The 27,616-nt window shown below is 38.5% G+C and overlaps 1 protein-coding gene across 1 annotated transcript in view; it reads right to left on the bottom strand.

Moving 5' to 3' along the window:
* Window positions 1-26,049, bottom strand: part of EXOC2 (exocyst complex component 2) — a 125,650-nt gene extending 99,601 nt beyond the window's left edge. Inside the window, exons 1-4 of the mRNA XM_014872368.2 lie at window positions 25,937-26,049; window positions 12,064-12,219; window positions 7,234-7,410; window positions 5,672-5,798 (exon numbers count right to left, since the gene is read on the bottom strand). Of these exons, the coding sequence (XP_014727854.1) occupies window positions 5,672-5,798; window positions 7,234-7,410; window positions 12,064-12,181 (422 nt within the window). The 5' untranslated portion in view covers window positions 12,182-12,219; window positions 25,937-26,049. The remainder of the gene's footprint in view (window positions 1-5,671; window positions 5,799-7,233; window positions 7,411-12,063; window positions 12,220-25,936) is intronic.
* Window positions 26,050-27,616: the final 1,567 nt, after the last annotated feature.

Consider the following 27,616-nt stretch of genomic DNA (forward strand, 5'->3'; position numbering starts at 1 on the left):
CTATACACTTTCACTTCCCTCATACACATTTTGAGTATAGTTAATAGAGTCATATAACATTAGATGTAGTGGTCCTTGCTTCCATGTAAAGGTCATGCAATTTACTTTGGACTCAAAACACGTGGAGTACAATCAATTCACTTGTGCCACACGTGCCCATCAATAGAAGTTCCTCCTTGCACTACCCCAAACTCCAGGTTCTGTATAGCCTAATAGGAATAAACCTAATTTAACAGTACAGGATACAGGGGCTCTTACAAATTCCACTACAGAATTTGCACCCACACACAGAATTTATATTCTCCAGAGATTAGCTGGAAGTTTCCATGGGTAAATCATAGCCTTCAAGGAGCCAAAACCGAGTAAGAGCAACAGACACTAATTATGCAACAGATACTAATTAACAAAGCCTGACAATGAAGGCAGTTTAGCAAGTAGTAGTTTTTCTGTAAAATTTGTTTTGCTCCCAGAACTTCAGAATCTTACCGTAACAATTTCAGCATATATGACAATATTTGCAGATTAAAGGTACATCCCAAAACAAGATACAGCCACCAAAAGGTAACTTGAAGCTCAGTTCCACAGGAGTTTACAAAAGGTCAAAAGGAGCAACTTTAAATAAACACAGATTCTGAATAGCAACCAGCATAAACAAGCTCTAGCTAGAGCTGCTGTATACTCCCCTCTCTGTCTGGTACCAGTCAGGCTCCTTGAAGCTGGCTTTGTACCAGCTGTACTGTGTTAATAATGCATGCAAAAAGACCAGCGTAAGGGACACTGGTGTAGACTAAACAAGGCAAATCAGAAGGTGTTAACAAAGGTCTCTCCAACAGCAACAAGACAAGGGTGTACTCTGGCAATTCCTCCCTAGTAGCACTTTTATTTCATAAGAAATATGAAAACAAAGCTGCAACCGTATCTTAGAACTGGCAGAATGTGGTAAGAGAAATCTAAGAGGTTATAGGCTGGTAGCTGCAGCTGATGCATCAGCCTAACAAGTAGTAAGCGCTACTTTATTTTTAATATCATAAAGCTAAGACTGTACTGCAACTGCCTTTTGCAGCTTTCAGAATTTTTTGGCATGTATCTCCGTGATCAAGTTTCCACACACCATCACATTCAATGATGAAATTTGCTGCATTTCCATACAAGCCATTTCAAAATAAACATCTCAGCCTCCAGAGTGTCTTTTCCTATCTCGTGGTAGCAAGCTGACATTTACCATTAGATGGCAGCGTAAGATCATCTGTTTCCTTCTCCCAGATGAACTGTTTTGGAAGCTGGCGTGGGAAGAGGGAAGCATCTGTATTGAGTGGGTGGACACAGAAGTATGTGGAATGTACTTAGCATGTCAGCCTTTGCTTTCATGTACGAGATGGATCCACCAGAGTGACCTCTGATACATGCAAAACAACAAACACTATTTAAAAATTTTGTAACCACCACTAGGTCTGACTGATGTTAGTGTTTTGCAAAGAATGATTTTTCTTAGTCTGACAGAGTAGTTAGAAGAGTCAGGGAACCCCTAGTTAAGCAAAGACTTGTCGTGCAGGAGGGGGAAGTATGTAGTACATCAGAACAAGCAATTCATTCACAAATCTCACACAGATCTAAACCTTCCATCAACATATTTCAACCAGTGTCTATGAGACAATCTCTCCCAGAACCATACAAAATTCGGAATGATCTTGTGTTACCAGCCTGCTTTTGTAACAGCTCTGAACTGCTAAAACCAACTCAAGTACTGCCAAATTGGTGCTAAGGTCAGAATTTCACACCAAGTTCCACATTTCTCAAACTGAGGTAACTACTCTGCACACACTTTTCTTCCTGGAACCTATTTAAGACTTCTCCTGGAGAAGCTGGCAACTCAACACTCGTACAGGTGTACTCTTTGCTGGATTAAAAACTGGAAGGCCATGCCCAGAGAGTGGTGGTGAATGGAGTTACCTCCAGTTGTTGGATGGTCACTAGTGGGATTCCCCAAGGGTCAGTACTGGGGCCAGTCTGGTTCAGTATCTTTCTTTATAAATTATCTTGACAACGGGATCAAGTGTATTCCAAATAAGTTTGCAGCTGACACCAAGCTGGGTAGGAGTCTTGATCTGCTGGAGGGTAGGGAGGCTCTGCAGAGGGATCTGGACATGCTGGATTGATGGGCTGAAGCCAACTCTATCAGGTTCAACAAGGCTGAATCTTGTTTGTGTCACAACTACCCCAGGCAGCCACAGGCTGGGGGCAGAGTGGCTGTAAAGCTGCCTGTCAGAAAAGAAATTGGGGATGCTGGCTGACAGTGGCTGAATGTGAGCCAACGTGTGCCCACATGGGCAAGAAAGCCAATGGTAACCTGGCCTGTATCAGAATTTATGTGGCCAGCAGGACCAGGGCAGTGACCATCCCCCTGTACTCAGCACTTGTGAGGCCACACCTTGAGTGTCCAGTTCTGGGCCCCTCGACTCATGAAGAAGATTGAGGTGGTGAGGAATTTTTTATTAGCAAGTGAGAGTCTTTGTTACACGACACAGGAACTGCAATTAATTTTTGGAAAATGTGAAGAACTTATCAGCCAGCTATTATATATACCACTACTTGCAGGCTGAAAGACGATAGCCTGAATATTAAGTATACACGTATAGTTAAAATATCTTGACTATACATGTAACATTTAAAATATCTCAATTAAGTAAAAGAACAGCCAGAAGGATGACTATACATACATAGCATTTTCTGCATCCTTGCAACATCTGAATGTGAATATGAATAGACAATTCCAGTGTGTATTTTGAGCATATGTATGCTACTCCTACAATGTATCCATAGGCAGTATTCTAATTATTAAAAGAACGTCAGAGCCACTATTATGTATTTCCCTTAATTCACAGTTCAAACCTTCTGTTCACTTAAATCTCAGTCATTCCCAATTAAACTCCAATCTACTGAATATGAACCACTTGTTTTTGGCCCTGTGCATGCTTAATAATTTAGCAAACTGCTGTACTGAATCTCTTCTTTTCTTTACTTACAAGTCTTTTTTCTCTAATTTCAAGGTCTCATTTGCAGCACCTTGAAAGCATCTACCAGAATGGTTCAAAAACTAATTAATTTTTAAACACATTTTAAATGTACAAAGTACCATTAAAAAAAGTTTTTAAAAGCCACAAAAGGAACGTTTAAAACCAAGCATAACCCATATATAAAAAAACATAAAAACAACAAAACGCCTCCTCAGAACAACTAAATAATTCCCATGTAGCAGTTTGTCCTTTCTGTATATTTGCTAATGCCTGATAATCACTTTCTACAGGAAGGGCTTCTTTCTCTTTCAGTCTGTAGTCTAATCACCTTCCTCTGCCTTCTCTTCAGTGTGCTCCTATATAGTTTATTCCTACTCCATTTTATCACATCTGTTTTTCACTGCTTTTCTCTCTGAGCTCTCAATTAATATTTCTTCTGTTTATCACTATTTGCATAACCAATACAAGGCACTCTTTTCCATTACCTGTCAGCCATCAGGCTGCAAGGGCTGTAAATTCCAACAAGTGAGACCAATGCCAAATGCTTCAGCTTCAAAATTAAAATACATCCCAATTTGCACATGTTTAAAGAAAAAGTTTAGAGAAGCCAAACGTATGAATAAAAAAGAGATCCAGGATGCTGCAGATCCTATCTGCATACTCAACAGTATTATTAGGATCATATTAAGATGTCTTCTATTTTAAAGCATCCTAACAATTTTTATCAATTCTAGAGACAAATATTTCCATATCTAGTAATGGTTATTGCTAATTTCTTGCTTATTCACCCTCTTTCTTAGTTTACAATGGCTTTTTTCACCACCTTGTACAATTTCTCAATACTCACCCATTCCATATGTAAAGTATTTGCAAACATGTGAGTTTAGCTAAACTATATGGTATTAAATATTATTTTCTAGAAATAAGCCTCACATTGCTCCAATTTATCAAGAAAATTATGGAAGACTTTCCATTGAGAAAGCATTCTTTAATTAAACCCAGAATGTTCAGCTATAGTCAGAACTGTGCTGTCTCCACAGCACAAGGGCAGATCAGGCTTTTCCTCCCTTTCCCCTCTGCACAACGTAACCCCTCAATTCCTCCACACAGACACTTCCTATACTGATCAGTGTTACGTCTCTCAAACTGGTGTTTGCCATAATCTTCCTGCTTCTCCTGCAATGAACCTGGGAGATCAAGAACAATGAACTAGGCTTAATATGCTTGCCCAAAGATTTCCTAATTCCCTCCCTCTACAAAAGGTTATTTCCTAACTGTATTTACATGTTTGTAACTTACTTTTTTTCACACAAAACTTCAGGTTTCAGTAACAAATTTTCTAATGCTTTCAGAAAGAACATTTAAAATATAACATGGCTGGTTTTCTATTTAACAAACAGCCAAAGAGATAACTCTAAAGTATGCAAATCCTAAACTAATGCAACTAAAGTTTCCATATGATAATTCCTTCTCTATCAGATGGATAATGTCTTAACTATAAATAGTGACTCAAGAGAATAAGCTAACAAAGCACTCACTGCTAGTTGCTGTGCAGCACAGTGATAAAAAAGGATTGTTATGGGGTTTTTAATTTATAAAAAGGGGAGGGTGAGTGGAAGAGTGACAGAAAGTCGTCTAGTAACACACTGTAATACTGTCCATAGTATGAAGGTTCATGTTCTGTCAGGAATTGGAAAACTGAGGAACATGAAAGAATTACCTGTCAGAAGTTACACCAAAGGCTAAAGAAAAACACTCAGAGATAAAATCTCCAGCTTATTACAAAAAATGGGTTACTACTTTGAAAAAAAAGAAAAATACATATTCAAGCTAGGAAAGAAATGCACAGCCAGAGGCTGGAAGGTGACGTGGATCCACTAGAAATCCAGATTTTGGGAAACTGCAGCTTTCTCATCAGAACAAGGCAACAATGGACAGTGCAGAATTTTTCCAATGCACTCCCCCTCACAAACAAGAGTATTCAGCAGATGAGACCTTAGTAATACTTTAATTTTAAATAGCTTTTTTTTTGGTAGAGCTGGCATTTTGATTGAGAGAAGTATTCCTGATGCTGCTTCTAAGAGTTGGGCATGTTTAGAGAGTGTCCCATTTAAAGACCCCTAATTCCATTTCTCATTCACTATAAACTTACTATTTCAGTAAAAAAAAAGTCATAAATTCCACCATACTTAAGAACTGAAGTAAAGAAGACTGTAGGCTGGAGAACAGTATTAGTATTTCAATAAAATAAACTAGCTGATGTGGCATAATAAATCACATTTTACAGTGCAATTTTAGCAACAGATAGCAATCTAATATCCTTAAAAGCCCCGTGAAACTCAATTGCAAGAGTAGGTATTCCGTAACTACAATGTACAAACCTGAAGCCTTAGGTTATTTACCAATCCTCAAAATCTAAACATCACTGGGGTTCAAAATATCAGGCTTCTAGATTATCTACAGTTCTAATTGATGATCCAAAAGAGAGGATTATGAAGCAGGATACAATGTGAACTAACAACTCTGAGTACCAGCAGGTAATAGATGTATGTGTTTTTAAATCTTTCCCTGCCCTGCAAACCATTAAACTTTTCTGGAATTCAGACACATACAGAGAAAAGCACTAAAAAAGTGGATTAAAGGCATTAGGTACTCACTTGTCTATCTCAATACCAAGCGGATTAGCTGGACGTAAGGACAAGGGGGGAATCCCTTTGTTCCTGTCAGTGCGCATGTCATAATAGTTCATTTCATCCACCCAGACAGCAGACTGATCCAAGATACCTAGGGAAAACAAAGCACAGATCCTTAAAATAACAAGGGCACTCCAGCACCATCAACTTCTAACATACTGAATTAATTTGAAAAATCCTCATAAATACAAAATGCATGCCTAGGTAATATACTGAAAGATACATGGCAAAATAACCTGGATGCAATTATGCTAAATTATTTTATTATAGCTACTGAAAAGGTATTCGTGGCTGGGCATCAAATATTATCCTCTTGCAGAGTGCACAGTTTCACGTACATTAGGAGCATTATCCTGACCACAAAGTATTAGTATTTTCATTCCTGCAAGTATTTTGGTATCTGTCCAAACCTTGTTATCTGCTACTTTCAAAAGAGCAATTAATTCAAAGTCTTCTCACTTGCATGTTTTAAGGAACACTCCTTTTCTGTCCTACTTGCTATCCAAAAGGTAACTGAACTTTGGCCACACAAGATAAATGACTTCAGGGATACAGAACTCACTTTACTTCCAATGCCTTAGCACAGACAATGCACAAAGGTGAGACATAATATATCCTTGAATCTCAACTGAAAATGGAGCCAGCCATACCCTTGGCCTTGCCCTCATTTAAAATACCCATCAGATACTCAACACCCGAAATTACTCCCTCCCCACACTTCCCCATATCTTCAAATATGAATTCTCTTCTCTCATCACTACAAGCTCCACTATGTAACATCTGTACTTACACATTTCACCTTTTGTTATTAAGGTATTAGTGCAGCTTGGGAGAAATTACATGTTATCTAACTACCACTGAAGTGCTGAGAATAAAAGCCTAAAACAGTTCTTGTGGGAACTCTTGTGTTAGGAAAGATAACTATCGAGCTTCATCAATGAGGGGTTCTGAGAGAAAGATTTTCAATACACAAGGTATTTAGACTGGATTCTAGGTTAAGCAGAGGTCCTAGACTGCTTGGCAAAATAATTTCAATGGTTAAGCATCTCATGAGAAATACTTGAGACTTTGTCTTGCAGGATGGTTTGAATTACAAATAAGAAATGGCACTGAGGACTCAACTTTCTTTAAAGGATTAACTGTCAGCTCAGGATTTAGGTGTAAAGCTCATGAGTTGGCCCAGATTTTGTATTTATCTAGTACACTTAAGAGTAATTACTGGATCTGCTATTAAGTTCTTTAAAATTTCAGAAGTTAAGAGCTATTCCATAAAGAAAAATAAAAGGCTACTTTTCATTCATCACTGAGGATTTTATCAAGATACTGAGAAAGTAACAATTTTACATATACTCTGAGTTTCTCTCTCTATATATGGACATTTTATTGATATAGTCTGCATTTTCTAAACAAGTAAAAATTGTCCTGAGGTGGATCCATTTCAAAGATACATTTTATATGCAGAGGCATTCAGTCATACATTTGCTTAGCAAAAAAAAAATAGATGTGGATTTGAACAAGAAATATACCTATTTTTTCAGGTTTAAGCAGTTTGAAGGAAACAGTTGAAGTTCCTTTGCCACCAGACTTTGTAGTAACAATAATGTCTCCCTTGTCATTTTTAGCCTGTCCAACTCGACACACAATTTTACTGGCAGACATCCATTCTGCAGTGAGGAGACAGTTGTGCCCACAGATTGTTAAACCTGGGAAAAAGAAGAAAAAAAAGAAAGAAACATACTACTGTGAATAGAAGTATCTTTTCAAATTCTGCAATGTAAATTCATTTACGATGCTACATGTATTTTACATAAATATATAACCCTTCACCAGTCCCCTACAGTCAATTACACTCAAGGAGTCACAAATACATTTTTCAGATGTTTCCTTAGTGACTTCAGGTATTTTGTCCCAGCGACAATTCTTAAGACACAAATAGTGCTGTTTGAAATTTATCTCTTCCACCACTTTTGGGCTACTGCGACTTTTCCTTCATGTAGTACAATAGATTTTCTGCAAGACGCTGGAGAACTGCTGATCAGTATTGTATTTCTGTGAAACCTCCTTTAAAAGCTGCATGCAACAAATCTTTCACAAGTTCAGTCCATATGACTTTGCACAAAAAAAAAAAAAAAAAAAAAGAAGATGCTCTGTAAATATTTACAATGAACAATGTCTCTTCAACCTTATTTGTTTAGCAGTACTTTTGTGGACACAGAAGGCTGTTTTGGCTGAAGTAGTATTAATTGACAAATATTCCATCCCAATCTCTTCTGTAAAAGATGCACGATGAAAGACTAATTCTGATGAATAAACTGCCCTTGCTCTATGAAAGAATAATCGTGTAATGTTCATCTATTCCCTCTTCTACACTTTCTCACAAGACGGATGACAAACTATGAAATACAAGAAGGTCTTTTCTCATAGGAAGAGACTGACAAGCTTTGGTGTTCATTACGACATAAGAGTCAGTGTACACCTTAATGTAAGGTCTGAACAATCCAATCCGTCACCAACCAACTGATTGGTTCTGGTCAGATCAGGACTCTGGATGCTGGAGTAGATGAATTCTTTTCTCAGATCTAGAAAAAAAAAATTTCCACATTTGTAGCTGGAGTTCTGCTGTCCTGGAAAACTCGCAAGATCCTAACTGCTCCAGTATCAATTTGGAGAACAACTTCATTAGGTTCCTCTAGTAACACCCACAGCTAGAAACATTTTGCCTTATGTCCAAGAGAACAAGGCTGTACTAGTGTGTTGGCTGTACTGAAGTATAAATTAGTCAGGCAGAGCAGTTCCTCCCCTGTTGGCTTGTCTTTTGTTTTTAATTTCTAGAAAGCTCTGACCAATTTAGAAAATACTTAGAGACAGAAAAGGGTCAGCATATGTGGCTTAGTACCAAAGCTTCACACTTATTTTCTCTCACAGTTTAAGTCTCTGACATGACACAGCAGACAAACTTGGCAGTTTTCATGGCTGTCAGACATAAAAATGCATTACTCCCTGCCAAAAACTATCTTGAAAATGAAATCCAAGAAATAAAAAAATGGAAAGGCACTGAATCATATTGCAACTGAAATTAATTTTACTTGAGAAAGGACAGTAGATTTGTTTCTTAAATATTCTTTCTGAATAAAAGGAGGGGAGTAGGATGAAATAGGATATACACACAGAAAGACTTAAAATAAAAAAAATATTTTGCTTATTTACTCATAAAATTTTAACCAGGTCAAGTTTTAGTTTCATGCGGGAAAGAAAAAAGCTCTACATTATGATGCATATTACATATATGCAATAATATAACCTTATGTTATATTGTTATATTATTACATCTCTTACAGTTTTATGCTAGCATCTTCTCTAAAGAAAAAAAGATTGTGATAGGAACTAAGACTAACTGAAATACTTTACCCAAAAAGTATATACAAAAACATTCATAAATATGTTTTCACCCCATAAATTCTGAATTCATGGTTAAATTGAGCAATACTTTAAAATCCAGAACTAAGCTATAGTAATTTAGTAGGGTAAAAAATTTCGAACAACTGTTTGAAGATTCTTGTATCAATTGTTGTCTACTCAGAGGTTCCAAAAGCTCTCAAGAGAACAAGATTACAAGGTCCAATACTTTTGAAATGGCAGGAAATGGCCTTTGCCTGTATCTTAAAAATGCAAAAGAAAGTTGTCTCTATCACCACTTCATATACCACATGAAACACAGTTAAAGCACAACACAATTTCTAAAACAAATAAAGGCATGTTGGGAGAGAAGTTCTGATAGCAGAGTTACCATTTTTCTTTCTCCAGAAATAGGAAACTCCCCTTTAAATAAAACTTAATTTGAATCTGTTGCATAGTACAGAGATTTCTGAGAACATCATTCTCTAGTTTTTACGTGCCTTTCTATAAATAGGCATAAGTAATACTCTTACGGAGACGTTCCGATTTCATTTAAGCTTATATATGGACAATTTTACAATGTCTAAAAAATACAGCTACAAATGTCTTAAAAGACAAGCTAAACCTTGAAAACACAAATGTTACAGGTATGTCCTGGATTTGACGTTTTTTACCATGAGCTATAGAGTTACAAATAAAAAGTTTATTTGGTTTCAAAGATACGAAGAGATTACTAGAAGGCTCTCTCTCAAATGAAACCAAAAGAATGTTCTCCTATTATGTGATACTGTGTTTATATAAAGAAAAAAGTTTCTTGCTTTTCATTTTACACTCATGTATCTCAAACTTTATAAACTTTATAAAGACCTCACTCAAACTCGCTTAAATCTCATGCCTACAAAGCCTCACTTTTCCAAGTATTTCCATTAAAGTAACAGGGAATATTTACATGCCTAATTTAACCATTAAAAGAAATCGTTATGTATCTGGGGCCTTAGTCGCTTACTGGAGAAAGCTGACAACTGAGCTAAGGAAAAAATAAGGCAATGCATTATTTATTTTTACCTCAAAGCATAAAATTATTAGCAGCTGTGTGTTACAAATGTTACTCTGAAAGAAATATAAGAAGAAATATTAGCAGTTGGTCAGCAGTAACACTACTGTACAGTTCAGGACATGCCTTCCTTCCAAGAACATAGCACTGATTGTTTCTAAGAGGATCATACCAATGAACTAACGAGGCTATTGAAGTACATCAGCCACATAAATACACAGAAATATACTCACCCCTAACATCACCAGTTATTTGAGGATTTCTCAGTATGGATTCTATAGTGCACCGCAACCTCACCTAGCAGCTCAAGAAAATACTACTTCCCCTTTTGAGAGACAGCAAACTGAAGTGGAATGGAAAACTCTAGTAGCTTATGCTTGGCCATAGAGCTCATTGTGGTGGCCATGAATGGAATTTGTGAACATTGGTTTACAACCATGAAGCGAAATATTTTTTCTAGCAAAGCCAAACAAAATTCCAATGGCCTTCAGAGGAGTCATGATTCCACAACAAATTAGACAAATTGTCTCTAACATGACTACTGAAGTACACATATGCATAACTTACAAAAGAAATAAGGGAAATTCCAGGAGTTACAGTTAACTTGGATTTCCAGTAGATTTTACAGAGTCCTTCTCGAAAAGCTTACGGAAATGAAGCAGCTATAGGATATGAACCTCTAATGGCAAAACTGCTCAGCAACATAGAAACAGGGTAACAGTAAATGAAGTGTTTTGACTGAGGAAAGCTTCCATAGCGTGTATGCCAGGATCACTTATGTTCAGTACATTTATAAATGACAAGATAAAGTAGTTATCTATTAAAGTTTGCTGATGATATTCATTTATTCAGAGCGTGAAGACCATAAACCCCAGAAAAATGCAAGGCAGAACTTATTAGACTGAGTGATGCACCATAATGTAGATATTATAACACAACAGCTGAAATTCACTGAACAAAGACAAGATGCACGCAGGCAAAACCTTACATTCACAGACAGCAGGCTCAAACTGATTACTAATCCTCATGCATTTAATCATGGAACTATAGTAGGCAGAACAACAAAAACATTAGTTTGATTCTCAGTAGGAGTTATACAGAAAACAGAACTCTACGGCTGAAATACAAAACAAAAGTGAAAGTACAGCGTTATGCCACAGGGCATTCACATCCTGAACACTGCATACAACCAAAATGTGTCACCCATAACCACTAGTGAAACAATAAGAGATTCGCTGAAGGGCAAGAAGAAAGGCCAAGGATAATGCAGAAAATTTAAATAAGCCAAGACATTTCAGCCTGAAAAAGAAGCAACAGAGCAGCAATTAATGAGGTCAGGAGAATCAGTGAAAAGATCTTGTCCCCTCCTTCAGCACAAGAGCTATGACGATTCTAATGAAATTACCATGTTAAAAATGAAAAGCAATGAAAAGGGCTCTTCACATATTGTGTAGCTAAATTACTGAACGTGCCTTGTCATAACTGCTACAGATACACAAAATTACTTTAATTCAAGGCATGGAATCCCCAGTGACTTTCGGAATACACTGAAAACATTTCCGACATGAAAATTTCAATGTGGAAATTCTCAGTTCTTGACAAAGTAACAAGGAGCATCTCATTATCTCTACCCTCTTCTAGTACACTGCAAAAAGCATTCACTCTTCATTTTCATGTTCAGCACAGGATGCTGAGTCACATTAAGGGTTCATCTAAAAAGGCACAGTCAGTCTGATTAGTTACACATTGGGAAGCATCCCTGAATTTATGGATTCAAGTGCACATTTGTGTAAAGGGCACTCCTCATAACATCGAACACAGATTCTATCATGTAAAAAAATTTATCTCTAATCACGTCCAAAATGTTCCCCTCTGCAGTACCAAAAGGGTGTTTTTTTCAACTTACCGAGGAGGTCTGTAGGTCCAGTCCCCAAATTTTCTCCTCTAATTGTCACTTTTGTCCATGCGATGCCTTCATTGGGAGAGATACCGGTTACAAGTGGGGGCTGCCGTGCTCGAGACATGATGACTGCTCAGTTACTGCAATCTGAGCTCCTTTTACCTGTTCATCAAGAAATAATAAATTAAAACCCTACTAATTATATTAAAAATATTAAAACCATTTCAACCTGTTCCTCTGAAATGGTAGGGAAATATAAATGTAAATTTGGAATACCACTCTGAAAGTCTTTTCTGACACACAGTCATAAAACAATAACGAAAAATTATATCTTCTTTGCACTTTTAAAAAAAATTGAATACAGCTTTCTGAAAGAAAGAAAAAGGACATTGAGAGTTAAACCTTCTGAGTACTTAAGGAAGATCTATACACAGACTTCAAATTACATAAATCAGAATTCAAACGAGTGTATTCCAACTTCTACTTGGAAGTTAGTATTGTAGTCCTTAGAAAGTTCAGAACTGTTAATCTAAGGTAAGTAATAGACTATGATTACATATTTGAGTAACTTCTCCATCAAAATAAGACTTACTGACATAGACAGCCCCATGTGAGGAAGCCCTCAGCATTTATTTGTATAAAGCGCCAATGTTAACATGCACTGAGAATGACTTGCAAACACTACACCAGCAGAGATCATCAACAAAACAAACAGTACCCCAAGATATCAACAAAAATGTACATAAAATATTGAAAAAGCATTTCTCAATTTCTTCCCTGAAATTGAGTCAAGTCAGAACAGTTTAATTAGCTCTGTCATTAATGAGCTCTTTAGCACAAACAAAAATATGGTACCCATACAATGTGGTCTACATTTAGTTTACTATGCAACTGATCACAAGTTCCTATTTTTCATTAGCAGTTTCCTTCGAGTAGCTCTGCAGCTATAAGAACCTGAGTGCATATATATGACGATACATGTATGATGAGTACAACCTGACTTACAACACTTACTAAACACTATTACTATTCCAAAACCTCAGTTACACATGCACAACAATGTAAACAATTTTGGAAGGTCAGGTTGGTAAAAAATATGTGGAATATAAGCCAAACTTCATTAAGCTCCTCTTACCTATTATTTTTTGAATCAAAATGTATTTTCTACTTTTATTTGCAAATGGTCAAGTCAATGAAACCCAGAACTCTCTGAAACATCTCTAACACTAAACGGCAGCAAAACCGCAGTTTCCAAGTACCTGCAGTTAAGACATAGTAGAATTAAGACATCCTTGTTTCAGCTGCTTCTGCATATACAAAACACTTTTATTGTACCAACATACTCCATGCTTCTACACAGCCTCCCCATATTTTTCAGTGGTAGTATCTAAATCCAACATGAGAATCAAAGAAGCTCCCGCCAACTGGTTTCTTTCTTCACATTCCAAAGTTGGAACACACACTGAAAATGAAGATGGAACTAGACAAGGCACGAAGGGGAGGAAGGATCTCATGCTAAAAGTAATCAAATATTGCCCTCAGAATTGGATCTCCGCTCTGTCTGTCCATATCATAGGTGCATAGCATGCCACCTATAACAAAACTCTGAATTCTGATCCAACTTCAGAGCCCACAGCCACACCTGAAGTCAGTATGAAATGCACCCTGAATATAGGGAATACTGCAAAATGCTCTGAAATACGGAGGTCCTAAACACCACAATTCTATAAATATGTCTGATTTTAAATGTCTGTTTCTTGGTTTTACATATTTAAAATAGGAATGCTATCACTCATCTCAAACGCTATTTTTGAAAACAAATTCATTAACATAGAAAAGGCATTTCGATACCCTGAACACAACAGAAGTACTAAGAAGTACTAGTATCTCCAGAGAGCTTTCCAGACTGAATGGTATGCAATTAGTAAGAGATGTAAATTCATGCTGAACAAGCAAGAACATAGTAAGCTGCAGTATGAGCCATGCCCAGTGTATGAAGGAAGGCTGATAAGGGCCCATGGTAACACACACAATGCATATCTAGTTTGGCTTTGTATCTTTACCTGGCAAACCTCATAATATTTCTTCACATTAAAAACTAATAAAACATTGCTTTCTCTGTTTTTTTGCAAACAACCAACTGATGAAAAAGGAATTAAATAATACAGTATTATATGGGCAGTCTTAATAGTCTTATAATAGTCTCCAATAAAATACTGGAATGTTTTACATGAACCCAACATGAGGCTAGAGAAGCAAGGAATCCACAGATGCAGGCTATAAGGGTAGAACAGCACTGAAGAAAAGAACTGTATCACCAGATTACAAAGAAATCAGCTGACAGTCATCTCCAGCTATGGAAGAGAAGCTGTGCTCTGTGCTAGTGCCCTACTCTTATTTCTTTTACTGAACTGGCTTCTCCTCCTCCTCTCTCACACAGAGACAGTCCCTGCCTCACTTCAAAACTGAGGCCAGGTCCCCATCTTGCAGACAAACTGCTTCTACTCCTATCCTGTCAATTTTCCCTCTGATGTTTTACCCATAAGCAGGGAGGGAGAGGGATGTTACTATTTCATCCTCCTTTCAAATCCAGACACCCTGGTAATTCCGCTTACCTCGCATTCCCTACTCCAAGCCTTCTTGTCCAGATACATCATCTGCACATTACTGATCCACTTACTTGCCACAGGTGAAAATTACAGACCTCATCTTCTGCCAACATCCCTAATCCTAGAGTCATAAGGCTTTTCCAGCTTTCCTCTCATCTGTGCTGCATTCAAAACTACACCACCACACCACTGCCCAACAAAACAGAGGGCAGCACGATAGAAATATGATGCGAGAGAAGAATCAGGTCCCTAATTTTACCAAGTGGGAGGAGAACGAACTGCAGCTATTCCTTATAATCTTATCCATGTAGTCTCTGCAGCTTTTCTCATAGATCCTCAACAGAGCTCAAGGATACACAACAGCTGTAAAGGAACAGTGGTGTTATGTCCCCCCATGCACACAACCACCTTCTGCAGGAAACAGCATGTGTCTAGATACCAGTTAGTCAATATAAAACACCTCTTTTATTTTGGAGCAATTTTTCTGTAAATATTTATGTGGAATATTAATCAGTAACGCTGAAGTAAAAACGCCATCTTTGGGAACATTAGATGGAGAGAAAAACAAGTAAAATAGTAGCTACTGTGGTGTTATTTGTGTGGTATTGTTTGGTTGACCCCCTCCTAAATGTTATAATTCCCTTGAAATGCAGCTATTGCTGCTTTCAAAATACCCAGCACACAGGTAGTTGGCTTGTTTCAATACCAAACCTCAAAAGTAATATTACAACATCTTTTTCTGGATTTCAGAAATCGGCACTAGATCCCCCTTCATGATGAGCTAAATAAATGTAATAAAAATGCTGAGCCTCCTGAGATCTAGAATTTCTTCTAAAGTATTTCCATACTTATTGCAGAATTGCTTTAAAATACCTCACTGGAATGCGAATACCACAGTAAATCTCAAGACATTTCAAAGCAGTACAGCACTGAGATGCTCTATTGTTATTATTTTTATACAGCAATTGCTTTCACTTATTTCAAAGAGAACTCTTTGTAATATGTCATTATTGTAAATATCAAGCAAATGCTTGGGAGTCTTCAATTAATTTATAATATTTCCTCTCCTTCTTAGCACAGATGTCAACAGTTAACATGACTGAGGTGCTTACTGGGAAGCCTAGCCACTATACTACTGTGGCAAGTTCCCAAATTTCTTTTAAAAAAATTTAAGGCAAACCTAAGAAAAAATTACATTTTAATTTCACAAAACACGACAACCACCTAATTCTGAGCTTTTGTTACAGTTCTGTACGTTTCCCTAAAGATAAAATGTATTCTTTACAAAATGTGTGTTACACATAAAACAGTATTTTTTTAAAAACAGCCCTCTTCCTGAAAGACTGATTCTCATGCAGACAAGGAGAGATTGCAGAAAGACAGTTTTCTATACAAGACCTTTCCTCTTGGGAGCCAGGCTCACAGAAGAGGTTTCAACAAGACTGTTTTTTACAACGGACAATCTCCTACATTAGCAGAGCTCTCTCTCTCCCTCTTTGTTTCTCTCCACCCTCTTTTTTTTTAAACTTAATTTCCTCACAGTATCTCCCCAACAATTTAATGTGGATATCTTGCCCATACTATTCTATTATTCTGTCATAATTCTTGTCATAAAAGCACAAGGAGTTAGAAAACCTCTGCAAAGAGCACCTACTACAAAGTCCTCTTGAAAAACGCCTTTCATAAAGAGCATCTTTGTCTTTACACCAGTTTCTCAAATAAACTATCCTCTCACAAAGGTCTGGTTAAAAATAAAAAAAATCCAGACAATTCTGAGCATTAAAAGCTTGCTAAAGAGAGGACATCTTCCATCTTTGTCCTAAGAAAATCCACTTTAAAACAAATAACAAAGCAATGAAATATCGCCCAGCATAAGGGAAAGCACAAGTCTATTTGTTTTGGGGTTTTTTTTAGTTTTGTAAGCCTTCAGTTTAAAGCCGGTTTGAAATGAGAGCTCTTATATAGGCTTCCTCATTCAACTTTCAATGGCAAACAGAGGAGAAACCCGAAGTAAAATGCCAATAGCTACCATACGTGTTCTGCAAAACAAAGTTCTACTTTCTACATTTTGCTACACTCTGGAAGTACCACCAAAATATGAAATACATGAATAACCAAAGTTCAGGATTGAAGGATACTACATAGGCTGGTAATTTCAAATCCTAAAGGGAAACCACAAACATCTTGAAGGCATGGAACTTTGGAAGATGAGTAATAGCATGCTGCCACATTACAACTTTCACCAGTGGGAAAAATTAGACGTTGAAGTGTTTTAAAACAGAGTTTCTGCCTTCTATAACAAAATAGCAAGATGGTTCCAGTGACTGAAAATTCAGTTTAATTGAAGTTTTCAGTGATACTTTGATGATACTTTGACAGGCACTGAACTGAAAAGATTCTCTTGGAGGAAGGCAGACTCAAGATCAATGCAAGCACCATGGTCATCTAGCAAAGGGAATCAAAGCTGCCAAGAAGGGAGGGAAGAAAAACTCAATTTGTCATCATTGAGAAAGTCTAAGTTACAGGCAAGTATTTAAACCTTCAGGCATTAGATATTTATTTGTTCTTAATCACATATATGTGACAGAACACAATTTAAAAAATGCTGAGGCAGGAACAGCAAAGCATCACCCATGTGCAAACCACAGTATGCCTCAGATGTTGTTCACTTAAAAAAACAAAACCATAAGAAAACCAACCTGAAAACAACAGGTGAGTTACACTAACATCACAGCATTAAATGATTCCCAAATGAAAAGATTTATGACATGCCTTTTTAAACAAGCAATAAATACTCAGATTCCAGAATGTAGGTGATGGCCTTTTAACCTTAAACGACACAAAGTTGTGCTTCTAGTACATAAATCTAATAATTTGTTTTCACTAGAAAACCCAGAGACTCTCCTGAGTACAACACACTATGACAAAGTCAGTGAAGGGCCATAGCAAATGACCCCAAGAAGAACGACAAGGCAAAATGTTTCCTAGATGTTTGTACTCAAAACCATTACAAAATGACGAAAAACACTATTACAACCTTTTCTGTGCTATATCTTCCCAACAATATAAATTCAGATAGACAATCTACATAAACCAAGAATTAAAAGCATCCAAGAAGCAGCACTGTGAAAATAACTGACATTTATTAACCCCTCTGGAGATCTTCAGTGCCCTAGAATTGCCACAGCCTTCAACACTGCATTAATAATATAAAGTCCATTCCTGCAAGCCTGCCAGAAAAGACTGGGAAGTGAATAAGCTAAACAATGCTGAAATTCCAAGTGATATTAAGAATCTATGCATGTTTATTTAAATAATAAAAGAAGACTTGTCAATTTAAACAAGAAGCGATCACGAATCTTACATTTAGGGGAAAGAAACTCTTCATAACACCACTAAGCTACTTATAATGAAAAGATGAACAAACACAAAAAAGTGGGTAATTTCACTGTCATAGAGGAAAAACAAAGCCTCATTTGTCTTGCCCTGTCATATCCGGCGTGTTGATTCAAGCCAATATTAACACTGACAAACATGTTAAGTTACATGCCAAAAATCAGTTCCAATTTGGGAAGACGTGCTACTTTTGTGACAAAGAGGGCAAACGACAAAAAAAGAAAAGACTCGGAGTATTAAATGACATAATATGATACCCTGTGTTTTTTCAAAAGGCTCCTGAATATTCCAATCAGCCACAAAGGGCACACTAGACATTTTAGTTTTAGGGTGGACAGGGAAGGAGTGCAGCAGTTTTGCTTTCACAACAGCCCGTCTTCGCAGATTTCCCTTCAGTATCTCAGACGTCCACTTTCCTTAACCCAGCAAGGTACATCTTCACGGCGATGTATCTTGACGGAGTGAAAGCAAAATAATCACAGCACTCAGCGATGCCATTAACATTTCTGAGTCACAAGGGATTAAAAGGCTTGGACCCGGGGCAGATGCTGGGAGAGCCCTCGGCAGAGGAGTTCACCGCCCGCCGCAGCCTGGGCTGCAGCTGCGAGGGATTGACACCGCTGACGGTGGAACCCAGCTCGGGAGAAACTCCGGGCACAGTTCCGGCATCCGAAATAAATTAAAGTAAACAGTGTTGCTCTCTCTCATCCACCCTGTTAGCAGCCTCTCGGTTGAGCTGGAGACCACACACCCAGACCACACAGCACCAGCTGAACTCACTCGCACGCAACATCTAGAAGCTGTCACTCTGCTGAGGTATGAGCGGGAAAGAGGGGGGCCGGAGTGAGAGAGTGGGGGGTGTGTGTGTGTGTTTAGAAAAGCGGCTTGCTCTCTCCTCCTATCATTGCAGCTGGTTATGTTTTGTGCGGTTGCGAAGGAGGGAAAGAAGGAAGGGATAAGAAAAAAGACCTATAAAGCTCACTAAGAAAACATACTGGCCTTGGCCTTTTGTAGTAATGATTTGCACTCCTCCAGTACTAGTTTAGTAGCTGATGAAGGGCGAACAAAGCATCCATTTAACATCAATTAACCTTCTATCTATCACATGTCAAAAAAAAAAAAAATCTAGACTAGTATAAATCCATTTCCTTGTACATTTTAAATGACAGCATCCTGTCAGTTACAATGTGAAAAATACCTATATATTGACCTTCTTTCACATGAGGAGTTCTGGGATGTTGCTTATTTGGAGAGGGGAGATATTCCCCACAGAGAACAATCAACCACACATGACATTATGACATCAAAACGCTAAATTGTCTCCAAAAACATTCCATTGTAAAATGAAATTTTGTTCATTAGCATTGTATACCATAAACAACCTGAAGGAAGTTAATGAGCCAACATGTAACACTGAGTTCGGAACTCATCAGCAGCAAGAAGTAAAAATAGCAAAACACTAAAAATAGATTAAAGCCAACAATAGCCTATCATACAGATGAACAGAGACTTTTAAAATAGGGGGAGTTCTTTGTTTCTTTTAGCTCAGAAGTAATTTCGTCTGCCAATTATGTCACCTGTTCAAACAGAGAAAGCGGGGTAAAACGTTTGAAGACTCATAAAAATCTATTTCAGTGAGTCTACTTTAAAAAAAGATTTCCTTCCCTCCGCTCTGCTACCATGAACACACATACCTCCCCCATCAAGCTCACCAGCACACAAATTTAATACATACACATCTGGACAACTCAGAACCACAGCCACATTTTCACCTCAGTTCAAAATCTTTTTACCTAAGTGACAATGACAATCTCCAAAACTCCACTATTAAACAAAACCATCAAAACTACAATAATCCAAATGTCAGTAACAGCCTTATAAATTTGGATAAATACATTTGTGTTTGTGAAAACTTTGAAAAAAAAAATTCACCTTACCAAATACATTTTAAAAAAGATTAGCTTCAAAGTTCTGTAACTTCACACTGAAAATAATGTATTCCTCCAATTTATTAATTAAGTCAACATGCTGGTTTATACTAGTTCTTGAATGAACACTTTTACTGATATATCAATGTAACACCAACTATTCATTACCAAGACTCAAGTCAAACCAATTTAGTTTTTCTGTGTGTCTATTTTGGTCATACTGGCTTGCTGAGAAAAGGGCAATAGCATAGAAGAAAATATAATTAAAGAAAGTTTGAATACAGATGTTTCTCCCCAAAATTTCCGCTACTTTCCTTATAAATTACATTGCAACTCCCCAGAAATTAATTCATCTACTTGTTAAAAGCTTCTGTATTTACTATGTGACACATCACTATAATCTAGCAACATCGTAAAGAAAAGTCCTAAACATCTATATATAAATATATATATATAAAAGTCAACTCAGCTTTATACAAAACCATATCGCAGATGGCCGTAAATCTCCCATTAATTTCTAAGTTCTCACAAAGCACATCTTCCTACATCTGCTTCTACCTCCAACATTCTGCAATGTTTGCTTCATCCAGAAGTCCTCATCCTACTCTCCTCCAGTTAAGCCATTCATCCCTCTTTTGTTCTAAAGTTATTATTAATTTCTTGTATGTAATTTAATTAATAGGAAAATGGTAAAAAATCTTAATACCGCATTATCCCTCGATCTTATGTTATTCATAGGCAGAAATTCGAAAACAATACTTCAAGCATCAAAATCTTTCAAATATGTTTATGCAAATGCATTCAGAAAGATCCAGAAGTTCAGAAAAATAAACTAAATGAATCCCAAAGGGATAATTTTTTTTTCTAGAGAAAAGAAACAAGATACCACAGATTTTTTTTTCTAAGCCCTGTAACTATACACAATATTCTTTATAAAAACACCATATAACCACTGTAATTACACAGTTCACATGGTTGAAGTTTTAACTTGGCTGCTTGTAGGTAGGGCTGCAATGCTAACACTTACTATGTGACTGTTTTGGCAATTCCTTTTGTTTAAAAAAATACTTAAAAGATAAGACATACACTTGTGTTACTGAGATTCTTGTATTTTTCATGTTCTCTCCAACACCTCTTTCTGGCCTTTGCTCACGGAAGCACTCAAGCCACAGGCTACAGCATTTTCCTCAATTCACATGGTCCAACACACACTCAAATAGTTCCCTGACAGACTGCATGCACAGGTATTTTTCCAACAAAAGCCTGTCTTTGCCTTACAAGTCTTCATTTCCACTCGCCCGCCTAAAACCTCATGTCCTGTACGGAGCGATCACGCTTACAGAGCAGAGAGGTTGTCTTGTGAGAAACACAATCTCCCCTGCTTTCCCTGCTAAGGAAACTTGTGAAGAACTCATCTGCTATATACGTAGCTTCTTAATGTTTTTCCAAAAATCTAGTGTGTGGTTTTCCAGCAAGAAGCAAGGTACACCTGTTAAAATCACTCTGAGATTTGAAATGTCACAAGACTCACAGAATTCTTAAACAGAAAACTGAAAGTAATTGCTTTTTCAATTGAGACATTTTATAAGTATCTCAAAAAACATCAGTTTCGTTTGTCATCAACACAAAAGCGACTATTTAAAAAGGAAATTTTACTTAGCATAGTCCTAAATCTTTAACTAATACAGGCTTTTTAATGAACTTCCAAATACGGGGTACTTTGCTTTTGGGTTATCAACAGCGTCACGGGGAAAAAAACCCAACAAAAACCCAAGTCTAAATATACCTAGAAATCCTTGATTTATACTGTAATCTGATCCACAGACACTTTGACACTGCCAGAGACCCCACTGGTTTCTGCACAATATAATCTAAGATCTGCCTTTGCCTAAAACTGAAAATCTGGGAATCTGCAGCTCCCGTTAAGGTCAAGGGAAAACCAGTCCCATTAAGGACCTGGTGTCTCTGAAACTTTGTTTTCCTTAAAAACAAAGCAAACAAAATTGGAAAGGAAACACGGGCTTTCACACTCATCACCAGGCGTAATCTCAGTATTTTCTAATGAAAATGCTGAACATAGTTCCTGCAGATTAATAACGTTGTATTCAAGAAAAAGCTACACAGATCAAGTTCTTTTTGGAGAAAAAAGCACTAAATACTTCCAAAATAATATAAAAAGTATGATTACAAAGAATTTCTCCAGAGAAGTGAGGCGTATGACCTGGTGTTGTTTAAAATACTGAATACATATCTTAACTTTCCCTATGCAAAGCCTGTAACACGGTAATTTTACAATTAATAACTATTTTCAGGCATTTCTGTCATTACTTGGTTTCTAGGGAAGTTGCTTCAGGGAGGTTTTGAGGGCCTTTTTTCATTCCAGGATATCACAAAAATGATTTTTTCTCCCTGCTGGCCTTCCCTTCTCCTTATAACTTTTGACACTGGGAGAATAATCCACGTGCTTTTGAACTGAAATGCTGATTGAAGTTCCATAGAGTAATTTCCAGGGTAAAATACAAAAATTTTTATCAGCCAGATTTTTGAACTCATACTTTGCAAGCTGTAAACACAGACCTCTGCTTTCATGTTCAGCAGAAAAGATGAAACATGAATCTGACGTGACTGCACTGTGCATATACTGTCTCATCATCCCTCATCCTCCAAGCACCTTTACAAACAAGATTCCCTCCATTACCAAACACCATATTTCTCCCCTGGGAAAAGTAATTTGAAAGACAATGTTGCACAGCCCAGATTTACAGAATGTAGGTGGTCCAAGACAGAAGGTCAAAGTTAAGCTGAAGAGCTAACATCTGACTTCTGCTAAAAGATACTAATTCAGCTGTTTTTGGATTTTGAACCTTCAGCTGGCTTCAAGTAAAGCAATAGGTTCCACTCTGTCTGAAAAACTCACATAGGAAATAAATTCACTGTAACATCTACAGTCTTCTGAGTACTATTTTGCAGTCCATGGCTGTAAAATGAAGTACTTCTGACTTCTCCTGCAGAATGTTTTCTTTGCCTGTTTGCATAAATATTGACCCACAGGCATTTAAAATACATGCAGGTAGTGTCTGTATGTGTATGTAAAAGAGTTTTGTCTTGGTGTACAAAACTCAGTGTATTATTTAATGGACATTTTCCATAGTTGTCAGAATTTGTATTTTAAGAACACCTTTTATATTCAGTCATCTGTCACCATCCTATCGAGATAAATACTTTTTTCTTTTCATTCTTGGTTGGTTTCATTTTTTCTTTTCTTAAAGTGAAGTCGGAAAGCCAAAAAGCACAGAATAAACAGAATTAAAATAACTCAAAACTGATGTTTAATTTCAAGTACAGTGATAAAGACTTACTGAATTTACAGCTAAACATACCACTACATTGAAAGAAATTAATTAAGTATGGTTTAACATATCTGAAAGTTTTGCTTAATAAAAGAGGTCAGTGGCCTCTGCCTTTCTAGTCAACCTACTTATTTTGCTTTAGTCCAGCTCCTCTGGAAAGAGCAGCATAATAAAGAATGGACTGTATCAGTGGATACAGTTTCTTTCTAATAAGACCTCAGGAAAACAGTTGGTGAATTAGATTTTAATGTCTTTACTACCCAGTTTTGCCTCAAATGCTCTCAACAGCCAGCATAAAAGCCTTGCTCACTCTCACAAGAAATCCTACAATTTTAGATTGTTTTTATTGTTCATGACTTAACTTTACTTTTTGTTTTTAATTCATTTGGAATTTCATTCACCTAGACTGCTACTTAGCTCTAAAATATGAAGAAGCAGTAAGAGCATTAAAAAAACCCCCAACTATCAAGTCTGTAAAAACATTTTCATTTATTGAATGAAGACCTGAAAAATACAAGACAACTTTATTTTTTTTAAACCCAGCATAAGTTTGATGGATAACAACCTTTTAATTAAAATTAAATTACTTCACCTCTGACACATCCTAAAGTATGTTTTCCATAAAGAAAACTGCCCTTACCATTACAACTTAAAATAACTTTCACTGAGATAAGTCCAACCTGTATAATGAAAATAATTGTGTCTGTTTTAAATGATATTTCAGACAACAGAAATTCCATCTAAGTAAAAACACTGTTGTCCAAGGAGCACAAACTACAAGAACTGTAAACTAAGCTACCCATAGGAAAGAAATCAGCAACAAGACATGCCTCTTGCTGCTTCTTGCTGGGTCAGTGCAAGCTGTGATAATATACAATAAAAATAGGGAAGTAAGAATTATAGAGCATTTCTTCTTCAGGTAAGCAAAATGTAAAGGAAGAAAACAGACCTGTTTTTCTAAGCAACGGGTTTATTTATTTACAGTCTTTAACTGTTCTGACAAATTTATCATAAACAAAACCAAACTATCAAAAGCAAAAACAAAGAAAAGTTTATAGCAATGAAATGCAGAGAAATCGCTAAAAGAGAAAGAAGACTTCGCTTGTTATAAGAACAATCAGAAAACTTGGAAAATTGAAGTGAGATTGTTTTTAACTACATTTAAAATAATGAATATTTGGAGTTTAGATTTAATCTGGTGTCCTGTCAGAGCTAGGATGGCTTACTATTTTACTGACTTTTGATTCAGAGCCTTTGAGTCTATGGCTAGAAGCCGTTAACCTGCAATGAGCGACGAAATTGCAGAAGGAAGACTATTTTAAAAAACAGTAAAACAGGACAGAATGGGAGACTCCCTTTTGGAAACAATATAATCCCAAATTTCAGACATCTATGCCTTGCTAAGAGATCACTTTCAAGTTCCTAATTAGGATATTGAAGAGACAAGAAGGAAAGATGTTTGGTCACCCAGCTCGTGGACACTTCTGGACTGCAAGGCAATCCAAATGAGGCAGAAATGTTGAACTGTGCAGGAAGTTTTTTTTAAAAAAAAAATCTAAGTCTCAGAGAAGTGTAATATCTACAGATAGATACGAATGAAAGCAACCATTTCTCAACCAGTATGTTATTTCAGTTCCTTCACATTCCTTACCCTGTTATTTTCCTACTGCACTTGCCTAGGTACTCGGTAATTTTGGGGAGCTTGATGAAACTTGATGGCACAACTAAATGCAATGTTAAAAAGAAAAAAAACTGAAAAAAAACCCAAACAAAAAAACCCACAACCAAAACAACAACAACAAAAAACCAAAATAAAACAAAAACACTCAAAAAAAATCAGTCCTGCAAGCCTGCAAGTAACCAGCCTTGACTCACCTCTCTACCCTGCCTACTTCCTCTACCCCTACCCAGAACACCTACACTTCACTGAGCCGAACGACTCCATCATTTCACATGGGTCGGACTAGATGATGTCAGAAGTCTTTTCCGACCTAATTCTGGGACTCTGGGACTCCGCACAGCTCTGGCCCAGCCCGTGCAGCCCAGCGGGCGCCGGCGCTCCCCCAGGCCGCTGTCAGACATGTGAGACAGAGGCAAAGGCCACGGAGCTGCTGCTGCTGCTGCTCGGGCCCTGGCTCGCAGAGACGGCGCCACCAGCGCTGGGAAGGGCTGCCGGCCCGGGCCCGAGCTCGCACGGGAGCGTCACCCAGCAGCAGGACACCGTGTGCCCCCGGCGGGAGGCGCAGGTGGCAGGAACCCCCCGCCCTGCCCGCAGTGCCCGGCTCCTGGCAGGGGGCTTGGGGAGGAAGAGCTGCTGCAGCCGGGAAGTCACCGGGGGGCGGGGGGAGACGGCCGGAGCCTAGCGACGCCCCCTGCGCCCCGAGAGCCATCACCGACAGCGCCGTCCCGGGGCCGGGGCGGGGACGCGACGCTCGACCCCGCCCGGGGAGCGGAAGGCGGGGGGAGGCTGAAGGGAGGGGGGGACGGCCTGCGCCCCGGGGAGGCGGGAGAGGGGGGGAAAGGGAAGGAACCGGAGCTGCCCCGCAGCGCCCGACGGGGGCCGGGGCGGGGGCTGGGGCCGGGGCCGGTCACTCACCGCCCGCCGCCGCTCGCATCCGGCACCTGCGGCCGCCCCGCTCCCGGCAGCGCCCCGCGCCCGCCGCCCGCAGGCCCCGCCAGCCGCCGCCCGAGCGCATCGAGGGAGCGCCGAGCCAGCGAGGCGGGCGGGGGAGGCCGCCCTGCCCCGAGCCACGCCCCGCACACAGGGCACGCCCCTGCCCGGCCTTTCTTCCTCACTCCCAGCCTTGAGCTGGGGCTTCTGGAGGCGTCCGGGCGAAACGGGAGTTGGTGATGGGGGGCAACGAGAAAAAAAATACAAACTTAATTATAACAGTCTTGCTTACGGCAAGGACAGCAACGACTATGCCCGAGGGAACGGCCTGAAGCTCTGTCAGGGGAGGTTGGGTTGGATATCAGGGAAACGTTCTTCATCTAGAGGGTTTGGGCACTAGAACAGGCTCCCCAGGGAAGTGGTCACAGCACGAGCCTGACAGAGCTCAAGAAGCGTTTGGAAAATACCCTCAGGTACATGGCGTGACTCTGGGGACAGTGCTGTGCTGAGCCGGGAGATGGACTCGATGATCCTTGTGGGTCCCTTCCAACTCAGCAGGTTCTGTGATTCTGTGAGCAACAGTAATAAATGAAGATAAAACCACTCCCAAGCACTGTCCCTATAGACAGAAACTCATCCAGCAGTAGTGTTGGGACTCCCAGATGGGGTGCGAGGAAGGCTCCCCATGGAGGTCATGGAGTCTCCCTCTCTGGAGACACTCCAAACTCACCTGGATACGTTCTGTTTCACCTGCTTCAGGAGACCCTGCCTTGGCAGGGGGTTGGACTGGACGATCTCCAGAGATTCCCTCCAACCCCAACCATTCTGTGATTCTGTGAGGGAGGTGCAGAAGGATGGGTGGTGGGCAAAAGCCCAGACACAAATACTCAAGCAGTGCTGTCAGCCCCAGGTGACATAAATCCTTCCTCCTTTCGTGATAAACCAGTAAAAATGTTTCTTTACAAACCTGTTGGCTGCCTGGGGAGATTCTGAACACAAATTCTTTTCCTTATGGACAGGGTCAGGAGATACCCTTTTTCACTATTTGCTTGTATTGTTCCATATTTGGTTGCAAAAGCCAAATTCAGACAAAATCTTACTGGGAAGGAGAGGAAAAGCAATGAGAGAAAAAAGAAAAACCAGAAAGGAAGAATCCATTCCTCAGTTTTGCCAAAGCAGGACATTAATGGGAAAACAAATTACCTTGCATAAAATCTTAAAGCACCATAAATAGCATTATGGCCAAACCCCACAAATTTCCTTTTTTTCATAGGTTAAAGCTGCTCAGGTGAAATTATTAGACTGGAATATGTCATACCATAAGCAATAAGGAATACTTTTGACTCTTTCCTCTTCTCTGTAAAACATTACACGGTATCTTTCTGGGGAAAAACAAAAGCAGATGGTACCTATCTTTTCTATAATTATTTCCAAAGTTGTACCTAGTAACTGCAGTTTTCTGCTGAGATCCAATGCAGAAAATGAGCTCCTCAGTTCTCCAAGAAAAGTAAAGTTGGCATCAGATTAAAAAAAAAAGTGCAACCATTTGCCTCCCATTTCAAAATTATATTTTTCCTCCGTGACAGCTTGTTTGAATTTTCTCATTGAATGTCTGTCATCAGATGTGCCAAAGAAAACTGCTCTTTGAGAGGTTAGGTGGATTGA

This window comes from Sturnus vulgaris, chromosome 1 (assembly GCF_052056855.1).
Source record: "Sturnus vulgaris isolate bStuVul1 chromosome 1, bStuVul1.hap1, whole genome shotgun sequence".
Taxonomy (NCBI): domain Eukaryota; kingdom Metazoa; phylum Chordata; class Aves; order Passeriformes; family Sturnidae; genus Sturnus; species Sturnus vulgaris.